The 12253-nt window shown below is 40.0% G+C and overlaps 1 protein-coding gene across 1 annotated transcript; it reads left to right on the top strand.

Annotated features, from left to right (window-relative positions):
- Positions 1–12: 12 nt before the first annotated feature.
- LOC133615777 (transmembrane protein 138-like) lies at positions 13–10179 on the top strand. The gene is made up of 4 exons (XM_061974549.2): positions 13–155; positions 233–404; positions 6375–6450; positions 9832–10179. Exons 2-4 carry the CDS (start codon positions 279–281, stop codon positions 9942–9944), a joined length of 315 nt encoding a protein of 104 aa, XP_061830533.2. The 5' UTR covers positions 13–155; positions 233–278; the 3' UTR covers positions 9945–10179.
- The last annotated feature ends 2074 nt before the right edge of the window (positions 10180–12253 follow it).

Raw genomic sequence — 12253 nt, 5'->3', positions numbered from 1 at the left:
CCGGGGCGGCCAGCCTATGGGGCGGAGCCGCTCCAAACCGGCAACTACTCGCTTGTGTTGCTTATTCAGCTCAGCCTGCTCTCCTTCGACCTGTTTGTCAACTCCTTCAGCGAGCTGCTGAGGCACGAACAAGCGGTCCAGTTGATACTTTTCATGTAAGTTCTACAGAGAAACATGGTCATGGTCAACCTAAATCCCTTCCATGTCTCTAACAAGCTCCTTTTACTGGTAGCATTCAGGACATCGCCATCCTATTCAACCTCATCATCATTCTCTTGATGCTGTTCAACACGTACGTGTTCCAGGTCGGTCTGGTGGCCGTATTGTTGGAGAGGTTTAGAGCGCTGCTAATGCTCTCTGCCCTCTATCTGACCTTCAGTATAATACTCCATTCCTGGATCATGGTAAGTGGGAGCAGAGATTTTGCACAAATACAATACATTCATTTCCGTTTGAATGTCTGAGGGAAAACTATACTTAAAAAAACCCCACAATTTGCCCATCATCCGCAATCCCTAACTCTTTAATGTGCATTCTAAATAATGAAAAATGGCTAGTAAGAAGCGGCTAACAATGTAGGTAATTGGGAGTCATCTACTCTGCATATAAAGCCGTCTAAAAACATCCAAAAACAATGTGAAATACACATACCGTATTTTTCGGACTATGGAGCCAAACCCACTAAATTTTAGAAGAAAAAAAATATTTTCCATGTATCAGCCGCACCAGACTATAAAGCCGCAGATTTATATGTTGTGGAATTAATTATTTACACAAAAATATTTTGTAAATGTTTATTTACATACCTTAATTGTTTCCAAACAGTGCCTGTAACACGGCAGTAAAACGGTTGATCAAACAAAACATAAGTCATAATCATGGACCCACTAGCTGCGGAAGCTAGCTCTCCAATCAGCTAAACAGACTTAATAACTCCACGGTGACGTTTTGGTGAATTTACGAAACTGAAACAAAACCAACAGAATGCCATTGTATGTTAATAATAGTAACAAAGACACTTGTAAACGTGTTAGCATATTGTCTGAAGGAAAACTATACTTAAAAAAAACACAATTTGCCCATCATCTACAATCCCTAACACGTCTTTCTCTTTAATGTGCATTCTAAATTAAAAAAAAAAATGGCTAGTAAGAGGCGGCTAACAATGCAGGTAATTGGGAGTCTTCTACTCTGGCTATAAAGCCGTCTAAAAAACATCCCAAAACAATGTGAAATACACATACCGTATTTTTCGGACTATGGAGCCAAACCCACTAAATTTTAGAAGAAAAAAAATGTTTTCCATATATCAGCCGCACCAGACTATAAAGCCGCAGATTTATATGTTGTGAAATTAATTATTTACACAAAAATGTTTTGTAAATGTTTATTTACATACCTTAATTGTTTCCAAACAGTGCCTGTAACTCAGCAGTAAAACGGCTGATCAAACAAAACATAAGTCATCGTCATGGACCCACTAGCTGCGGAAGCTAGCTCTCCAATCAGCTAAACAGACTCAATAACTCCACGGTGACGTTTTGGTGAATTTACGAAACTGAAACCATACCAATGCCATTGTAAGTGAATAATAGTAACACAGACACTTGCAAACGTGTTAGCATATTAGAAAATGTCTGAAGGAAAACTATACTTAAAAAAACACAATTTGCCCATCATCTACAATCCCAAACACGTCTTTCTCTTTATTGTGAATTCTAAATAATGACAAACGGCTAGTAAGAGGCGGCTAACAATGCAGGTAATTGGGAGTCATCTACTCTGGCTATAAAGCCTTCTAAAAAAAACATCCAAAAACAATGTGAAATCACATACCGAATTTTTCGGACTATGGAGCCAAACCCACAAAATTTTAGAAGAAAAAAATATTTTCCAAATATTAACCACACTAGACTATAAAACCGTGGATGTATATGTTGTGAAAGGAATTATTTACGCAACAATATTTTGTAAATGTTTATTTACATACTTCAGATGTTTCCAAACGGCAGTAAAACGACCGATCAAACAAAACAGAAGTCATCGTCATGGACCCACTAGCTGCGGACGCTAGCTCTCCAATAAGCTAAACAGACTCAATAACTCCACATTGACGTTTTGGTGAATTTACGAAACTGAACCAATACCAACAGAATACCATTGTAAGTGAATAATAGTAGCACAGACACGTAAACGTGTTAGCATATTAGCTAATGATTACATTGCGCTTGCACATACAAATATGCATGAAAAACCTCCTACAGACGTCACACTTGGGACGATTTAGTAAATATGAATAGTTTTTGTTCTATTGTAAAACTTACAAATATTGGAGTGATGAATGAGGAAACCGTACGAGTAGAAACGCTATTGACCACTAGAAGATGAAACGGATGTTCAACTTGCAGCAATGTAAGTGACTCGTCCAAATAACACCTTTTCAGTCTTTGCGGGTCATTTGCCGTTAGCAAAGAAAAATCCATCGATTAGTTGCACCGTTTCATAAGCCGCTGGGTTCATAGCAGAGGATAAAAGTAGCAGCTCATAATCCGGAAAATGTGAAAAATGAACATTTAACCTCAGTTTTACCTTTTATTGAGAACTCTTGTTAGAGAGGTCAGGGATGAGCAGAAAGCCACACGGACGCCACCTTCCTTGTACTTTGCTACCAGTTGTTTTTAGAAAGCAATTGTGTATCTCACCTTCTTTATCAAAGTGCTGGCATGCGCAACTTTCTTTGACCCCACAGTGCATTATTTTGCAGTAATAGAAACAGACTAGGGCAGCACGGTGAAAGAGCGGTTAGTGCGTCTGCCTCACAATACGAAGGTCATGGGTTCGATCCTGCTCGGGATCTTTCTGTGTGGAGTTTGCATGTTCTCCCCGTGACTGAGTGGGTTCCCTCCGGGTACTCCGGCTTCCTCCCACCTCCAAAGACATGCACCTGGGGATAGGGTGATTGGCAACACTAAATTGGCCCTAGTGTGTGAATGTGAGTGTGAATGTTGTCTGTCTATCTGTGTTGGCTCTGAGATGAGGTGGCGACTTGTCCAGGGTGTACCCCGCCTTCCGCCCGAATGCAGGTGCAATAGGCTCCAGCACCCCCCGCGACCCCGAACGGGACAAGCGGTAGAAAATGGATGGATGGAAGAAACAGACTAAGTCGCCCACAATTGGGATTCTTTGTTCGGGCATCTGATTATGTGTATGATTACAAACGGACAAGTTAGACTTTACAATAACCGAGACGGTATTTATGAAAACCGGGGCAAAATGTCGATAAAATTTTCCGCCCAAAAACAATCATGAAAAAAGTGAAATACATCAACAATACGGGAAGGGTAGGGCTCCTGGAGAGAAGAGCGAAATACAGGAGTTTTCTAAGTCAAACAGGAAGATCGAACAACTTAAAGGGGAATATTATCACAATTTCAGAAGGGTTAAAACCATTAAAAATCAGTTCCCAGTGGCTTATTTTATTTTTCAAAGTTTTTTTCAAAATTTTACCCATCACGCAATATCCCTAAAAAAAGCTTCAAAGTGCCTGATTTTAACCATCGTTATATACACCCGTCCATTTTCCTGTGACGTCACATAGTGATGCCAATACAAACAAACATGGCGGATAGAACAGCAAGCTATAGCGACATTAGCTCGGATTCAGACTCGGATTTCAGCGGATTAAGCGATTCAACAGATTACGCATGTATTGAAACGGATGGTTGTAGTGTGGAGGCAGGTAGCGAAAACGAAATTGAAGAAGAAACTGAAGCTATTGAGCCATATCGGTTTGAACCGTATGCAATCGAAACCGACGAAAACGACACGACAGCCAGCGACACGGGAGAAAGCGAGGACGAATTTGGCGATCGCCTTCTAACCAACGATTGGTATGTGTTTGTTTGGCATTAAAGGAAACTAACAACTATGAACTAGGTTTACAGCATATGAAATACATTTGGCAACAACATGCACTTTGAGAGTGCAGACAGCCCAATTTTCATCAATTAGTATATTCTGTAGACATACCCTCATCGGCGCTCTTTTCCTGAAAGCTGATCCGTCCAGTTTTAGAGTTGTCAGCAGGCCAGGGAAGCTAGGGTCGATATTCTTCTCTTGATCATCTTCGGTGGCATAAGGGACAGTGTGAGCCAAGACATCCAGGGGGTTTAGCTTGCTCGTCTGCGGGAACAAACCGCCGCCATTGCTTGCCGTGCTACCGAGGTCCTTTGTCCCTAAATTGCTCACACACTTTGGCAGATTCAATCGGGGTCTGGCGGCAGATTTCTTTGACTTTATCGTTGGAAATGCATCTGCTTTGAGTGTCGCAGGATATCCACACATTCTTGCCATGTCTGTCGTAGCATAGCTTTCGTCGGTAAAGTGTGCGGAACAAACGTCCAATTTCTTGCCACTTTCGCATCTTTGGGCCACTGGTGCAACTTGAATCCGTCCCTGTTCGTGTTGTTACACCCTCCGACAACACACCGACGAAGCATGATGTCTCCAAGGTACGGAAAACAGTCGAAAAAACGGAAAATAACAGAGCTGATTTGATTCGGTGTTTGAGAAAATGGCGGATTGCTTCCCGATGTGACGTCATCGCTCCGAGAGCGAATAATAGAAAGGCGTTTAATTCGCCAAAATTCACCCATTTAGAGTTCGGAAATCGGTTAAAAAAATATATGGTCTTTTTTCTGCAACATCAAGGTATATATTGACGCTTACATAGGTCTGGTGATAATGTTCCCCTTTAAGTAACGTTTATGACAACCTTTTTCCAAAACACAATATAAAATGTGAGATATAACAGGATAATGCATGCATTTATCATTTGTTGTCAAAACGCTTACAAAAAAGTGGTACCCCAAAAAATTACTATGGGACCCCATTTTTATGACTTGATCGGGTCATAAAAATTATTATACATTTTATGTATAATAATTTACATAAAACCGCGAGTAATGAATAAAGTTTTCATCAATTAATATATTCTGTAGACATACCCTCATCCGCTCTCTTTTCCTGAAAGCTGATCCGTCCAGTTTTGGAGTTGATGTCAGCATCTGCTTTGAGTGTCGCAGGATATCCACACATTCTTGCCATCTCTGTCGTAGCATAGCTTTCGTCGGTAAAGTGTGCGGAACAAAAGACTGACCATTTCGTCGGCTTTCCCCACAGCCTCGTATTTTGAACAAATTCCATCCAATTTCTTGCCACTTTCGCATCTTTGGGCCACTGTTGCAACTTGAATCCGTCCCTGTTCGTGTTGTTACACCCTCCGACAACACACCGACGAAAGTGAGAAAATGGCGGATTGTTGTGACGTCATCGCTCCGAGAGCGAATAATAGAAAGGCGTTTAATTCGCCAAAATTCATCCATTTAGAGTTCGGAAATCGGTTAAAAAAAAAAAAGGTCTTTTTTCTGCAACATCAAAGTATATATTGACGCTTACATAGGTCTGGTGATAATGTTCCCCTTTAAGCTGTACATCAAGCTAGAATGGGAAATAATTCCACCTGAAAAACTTCCAAAATTGGTCTCCTCAGTTACTAAACGTGTTGTAAAAGGAAAGGCCATGTAACACAGTGGTAAAAAAGCCACTGTGACAACTTTTGTGCAATGTGTTGCTGCCATTAAATTCTAAGTTAATGATTATTTGCCAAAAAAAAATTAGTTTCTCAGTTCGAACATTAAATATATATTTTTTTGCAGTCTATTCAATTGAATATAAGTTGAAAAGGATTTGCAAATCATTGTATTCTGTTTGTATTTACAAATTACACAACGTGCCAACTTCACTGGTTTTGGGTTTTGTACAAAAATGGCCCACACAGGTTTTGATTTGTTTGGGCACCCCTGGTTTAGAACCATACCGGTAGCAGAGCTCATCATATTTGATAGATGGTAACTTGTTAGCCTTGCAGACATGCCATCAATGATTGTGTGAGCTTAAAAGAGGTCAGTAGGAATTTGTATTAAATTTGGGAAACCACCACTTAGGGGGCCAAACAAAATTACTTGGTAGACCAAATTTGGCCCACCCACTTTGGGTACTTCTGTTCTAAAGTAAGCAAGTAAAAAGTAGTATGAATATCAGTTCTTAGGGGGTGATTAGGAGTTTAGAAGCATATTGTATTCTCCTGAGGATGGTTCACTGTTCAGCACTTCTGAAAACTCCTTTCCCAGAGGCATCATATTGGTTTGACATCTGGCATCTAAGGCACTGATTCCTACAACTTTTGCTTTTTTTTATTCGCTTAAATAAAGAAAAATGTGCATTATGTTGCATTTACTCAGGATTTATTTTCATCCAATTGAATACATTGCGTTAAAAGCAAAGTCAACAGTGATGCTTCTTTATATTTACAGAATCTGCGATGGCTAAATACCAACAGATTTATTTGGACAGATGGCCTTCAGGTGCTGTTTGTGTTCCAAAGAGCCGGTAAGACATTTACTCTTCTTTACAATGCAAACCTATAGATGAGGCAATTCCTAAAGGAATTGTGTGTGAATGCTCCAATGCTGAAGTTGAACTGAAATGCTGACAGATTGTGTTATGAATGTAAGAATCGCTTGAATGTTGAAATGGTTTAAATGTTAAAAGAGTTTGAATTTCCAGGAAAAACGTAATTAGGTTTGAAACTTGGGAAAGTGTTAGTTGGATGAGTGCAATTTGTTGATGTTGGAATGGTTTGAATAGGTTGAAACATGTGCGAATTGTGGAAGTTAAAAAAAAATTACAATTAATTTTAAATGGGGAAAAATGTACCTGAAAAACTGGGAATTCTTGGAAATCCAGGATTTTTTTTTTTAATTATTGCAGGAGAACACACGATTTTGAACAGGCTGAATATTGTGGAGTTGGAACGGTTTGAATCAGATGAAAAATGTGGGAGTTGCGGAACTTTGAAAAATGTCCCATTCATTTCAATGGGAATTTCATGGAAAAGCGGGAATTTTTTGGAAAATGTTAGAATACTTGAATGTTCTGAATAAGTTAAGATGGTTTGTGTTGGAATTTTTAAAATCAATCGAGAAACGTTGAAGTAGTAACATTTTTAATTGATAAATGGTATTAAGGAACTTTGGGAAAACCGGGAATTTTTCCAGTTCAAAAAACAACTTAGTTTTTTGTCCTGATTAAGAGGAATGTTTGGACGGTAGAACGGTTGATGTGGGTTGAAAAATGTGGAAGGAGTAGTCGCCAAAAAAAAGTGTTTGGGAAAAAAAGGGAATTCTGAAAATTCCTGGATTTTTTTTTAACTTGGAAAAATGATAGTTTGAATTTCCAGGATGAGTGGAATATGTTGAAGGTGGAATGGTTTGAATGGGCTGAAAAATGTGGAAATGGTGGAAGTTTGAAAAATGGCCAATTCATCTTGAATGGGGAAAATGTCACTGAAAAGTGGCAATTCTTGGAAATTCTGGAATTAAAAAAATTGTTGAAAGAGAACACACCATTTTGAACAGGCTGAATATTTTGGAGTTGGAACGGTTTGAATCGGATGAAAAATGTGGGAGTTGAGAAACTTAATTTCAATGGGAAATTTAGAGAAATTTCGGGAAAAGCGGGAATTTTTTGGAAAATGTTAAAAGACTTGAATGTTCTGAATGAGTTGAAATGGTTTGTGTTGGAATTTCTAAAATCGATTGAGAAATGTTGAAGTAGTAACATTTTTAACTGACAAATGGTATTAAGAAATTTCGGGAAAACCGGGAATTTTTCCATTTCAAATTTTTTTTTTTGACAACTACATAGTCAAAAAAAAAAAACTTTGTTTTTGTCCTGATTAAGAGGACTGTTTTGAATTCCTGGATTTTTTTTTTACTTGGAAAACTGATAGTTTGAATTTCCAGAATGAGTTGAATATGTTGAAGGGGGAATGGTTTGAATCGTTTGAAAAATGTGGAAATGGTGGAAGTTTGAAAAATGGCCAATTCATTTTGAATGGGAAAAATTTCCAGAAAAACCTGGAATTCTGGTAAATCTGGGAATTTTGGGAATGTGTCAAGGGGAAAGCCCGCGATTCCCAAATAGGCTGAACAGTTTGAAGTTGGAACAGTTTAAATCGGATGAAAAATGTGGCAAGGTAGAGCGCGCTATAATCTGGACAAGAAGAAGAAGAGGTTTAATAAATAGATTAATTTTGGTGTGAATGTTTTGGAACATTCACACAATTAGATGAATGGTTTATTTTTCAGAAGTCTTTAATGGAAAACTCCACTTTTTTATTGAATTGTCACCACACAATCACCACAATCCACATGTGAGATAAGAACAAAGATGTCTTTTCCTTTTCTGTGCGTTCTAAATAGTGAAAAACTGCTAGTTAACAATGCAGGTAATGGGGACTCACCTATTTCGCCCATGAAATAGGTGAGTGAAATAGACTGCAAAGACAAGATATTTAATGTTCGAACTGAGAAACTTATTTTTTTTTTTGCAAATAATCATTAACTTAAAATTTAATGGCAGCAACATGTTGCAAAAAAGTTGGCACAGGCGCATTTTTACTACTGTGTTACATGGCCTTTCCTTTTAACAACACTCAGTAAATGTTTGGGAACTGAGGAGACACATTTTTGACGCTTTTCAGGTGGAATTCTTTCACATTCTTTATTGATGTACAGCTTAAGTTGTTCAACAGTCCGGGGGTCTCCGTTGTGGTATTTTAGGCTTCATATTGCGCCACACATTTTCAATGGGAGACAGGTCTGGTCTACAGGCAGGCCAGTCTAGTACCCACACTCTTTTACTATGAAGCCACGCTGTTGTAACACGTGGCTTGGCATTGTCTTGCTGAAATAAGCAGGGGCGTTCATGATAACGTTGCTTGAATGGCAACATATGTTGCTCCAAAACCTGTATGTACCTTTCAGTATTAATGCCTTGGTCACTAACACACACCCATACCATCACAGATGCTGGCTTTTGAACTTTGCGCCTAGAACAATCCGGATGGTTAATGTCCTCTTTGGTCCGGAGGACAAGACGTCCACAGTTTTCAAAAACAATTTGAAATGTGGACTCGTCAGACCACAGAACACTTTTCCACTTTGCGTCAGTCCATCTTAGATGAGCTCGGGCCCAGCGAAGCCGGCGGCGTTTCTGGGTGTTGTTGATAAATGGCTTTCGCTTTGCATAGTAGAGTTTTAACTTGCACTTACAGATGTAGCGACCAACTGTAGTTACTGACAGTGGTTTTCTAAAGGGTTCCTGAGCTCATGTGGTGATATCCTTTACACACCGATGTCGGTTTTTGATGAAGTACCGCCTGAGGGACCAAAGGTCCGTAATATTATCGCTTATGTGCAGTGATTTCTCCAGATTCTCTGAACCTTTTGATTATATTACAGACTGTAGATTGTGAAATCCCTAAGTTCCTTGCAATAGCTGGTTGAGAAATGTTGTTCTTAAACTGTTCGACAACTTGCTCACGCATTTGTTGACAAAGTGGTGACCCTCGCCCCATCCTCGTTTGTGAATGACTGAGCATTTCATGGAATCTGCTTTTATACCCAATCATGGCACCCACCTGTTCCCAATTAGCCTACCAGTTTGAACGTTAAGTGTCTTGTCTTTGCAGTCTATTCAATTGAATATAAGTTGAAAAGGATTTGCAAATCATTGTATTCTGTTTTTATTTACCATTTACACAACGTGCCAACTTCACTGGTTTTGGGTTTTGTAATTAGAGTATTAGAATTGAACACAGTAGCTATAAAGGGCAGTAGAATGAGATATTTTGCATCATTTAATAATGTCATGTTTTATTCATTAGTGTTTTGTTCTGTATTTTTACATATTCATGTGTGCCGACAGCTTCCGTCTTGTACTACTACTTCTACAAGAGGACCTCGGAGTATTTGGGGGACCCTCGCCTCTACGAGGACTCACCGTGGCTGCGAGACGTCTTCGAACGGGTCAGACACTGACACCCGTTTTGTTTATCAACAGACAAACCAGCGGGAACATAGACAATGGGACCAAACAAAGACGTCCAAACTGAAAGTGGATCTCTTAGAATGGTCTGGGGTTTTTTTTGGTCATTGAGTACCGGAAATACATGGATGTATAACTGGCTCGTTCAATACCTTGTTAGCAATCACTGAAAGTGTCACGCATGAACTATACGCTCATTAAAAACGTGCCAAAACAATAAATCAAAGTTTGAATGTACATGTGTGTCCTTTTTTGTTTTTTTCAATTCATACTGCATGTTTTTAAAGGGGAACATTATCACCAGACCTATGTAAGCGTCAATATATACCTTGATGTTGCAGAAAAAAGACCATATATTTTTTTAACCGATTTCCGAACTCTAAATGGGTGAATTTTGGCGAATTAAACGCCTTTCTATTATTCACTCTCGGAGCGATGACGTCACAATGTGGCGTCACATCGGGAAGCAATCCGCCATTTTCTCAAACAAATTACAAACACCGAATCAAATCAGCTCTGTTATTTTCCGTTTTTTTCGACTGTTTTCCGTACCTTGGAGACATCATGCCTCGTCGGTGTGTTGTCGGAGGGTGTAACAACACGAACAGGGACGGATTCAAGTTGCACCAGTGGCCCAAAGATGCGAAAGTGGCAAGAAATTGGACGTTTGTTCCGCACACTTTACCGACGAAAGCTATGCTACGACAGAGATGGCAAGAATGTGTGGATATCCTGCGACACTCAAAGCAGATGCATTTCCAACGATAAAATCAAAGAAATCTGCCGCCAGACCCCCAGTGAATCTGCCGGAGTGTGTGAGCAATTCAGGGACAAAGGACCTCGGTAGCACGGCAAGCAATGGCGGCAGTTTGTTCCCGCAGACGAGCGAGCTAAACCCCCTATCGACCCTAGCTTCCCTGGCCTGCTGACATCAACTCTAAAACTGGACAGGTCAGCTTTCAGGAACAGAGCGCGGATGAGGGTATGTCTACAGAATATACTAATTGATGAAAATTGGGCTGTCTGCACTCTCAAAGTGCATGTTGTTGCCAAATGTATTTCATATGCTGTAAACTTAGTTCATAGTTGTTAGTTTCCTTTAATGCCAAACAAACACATACCAATCGTTGGTTAGAAGGCGATCGCCGAATTCGTCCTCGCTTTCTCCCGTGTCGCTGGCTGTCGTGACGTTTTCGTCGGTTTCGCTTGCATACGGTTCAAACCGATATGGCTCAATAGCTTCAGTTTCTTCTTCAATTTCGTTTTCGCTACCTGCCTCCACACTACAACCATCCGTTTCAATACATGCGTAATCTGTTGAATCGCTTAAGCCGCTGAAATCCGAGTCTGAATCCGAGCTAATGTCGCTATAGCTTGCTGTTCTATGCGCCATGTTTGTTTGTGTTGGCATCACTGTGTGACGTCACAGGAAAATGGACGGGTGTATATAACGATGGTTAAAATCAGGCGCTTTGACGCTTTTTTTAGGGATATTGCGTGATGGGTAAAATTTTGAAAAAAACTTCGAAAAATATAATAAGCCACTGGGAACTGATTTTTAATGGTTTTAACCATTCTGAAATTGTGATAATGTTCCCCTTTAAATGTTTGTATTTATTATTTCAGACTATATAGCTGTGCGTCTGCAATGTGATATTAAACAAAGTTCTCCCTTCACTATTTATACTATTTGTATATTCCAGAGAACCAGACATTGGATTTTGGTCTATTATTTTGTCAGAGTCACAGGAGTGCAGTCTTTCTGCAAAAAAAAAGATACATGATAAATAATAAATGGGTTGTACTTGTATAGCGCTTTTCTACCTTCAAGGTACTCAAAGCGCTTTGACACTACTTCCACATTTACCCATTCACACACACATTCACACACTGATGGAGGGAGCTGCCATGCAAGGCGCTAACCAGCACCCATCAGGAGCAAGGGTGAAGTGTCTTGCTCAGGACACAACGGACATGACGAGGTTGGTACTAGGTGGGGATTGAACCAGGGACCCTCGGGTCGCGCACGGCCATTCTTCCACTGCGCCACGTCAAAGATCAGAATCAGAATAGTTTTTATTGCTATTGTTTGAGAACGGGTTCACAAACTAGGAATTGTTCTTGGTGCAATCCATCCATCCATCCATCCATCCATCCATTTTCCACCGCTTATTCCCTTCAGGGTCGCGGGGGGTACTGGAGCCTATCTCAGCTACAATCGGGCGGAAGGCGGGGTACACCCTGGACAAGTTGTCACCTCCTCACAGGGCCAACACAGATAGACAGACAACATTCACACTCA

The sequence above is a fragment of the Nerophis lumbriciformis genome, linkage group LG15 (genome assembly GCF_033978685.3).
Source record: "Nerophis lumbriciformis linkage group LG15, RoL_Nlum_v2.1, whole genome shotgun sequence".
Taxonomy (NCBI): domain Eukaryota; kingdom Metazoa; phylum Chordata; class Actinopteri; order Syngnathiformes; family Syngnathidae; genus Nerophis; species Nerophis lumbriciformis.
This window is presented reverse-complemented; position numbering and strand designations above follow the sequence as displayed.

Coding starts and splice junctions, on each gene's coding strand:
- LOC133615777 (XM_061974549.2), top strand. CDS start 279: ATGCTGTTCAACACGTACGTGTTCCAGGTCGGTCTGGTGGCCGTATTG. Junction 405..6,374: donor TACTCCATTCCTGGATCATG/GTAAGTGGGAGC, acceptor TTATATTTACAG/AATCTGCGATGGCTAAATAC. Junction 6,451..9,831: donor GTTTGTGTTCCAAAGAGCCG/GTAAGACATTTA, acceptor GTGTGCCGACAG/CTTCCGTCTTGTACTACTAC.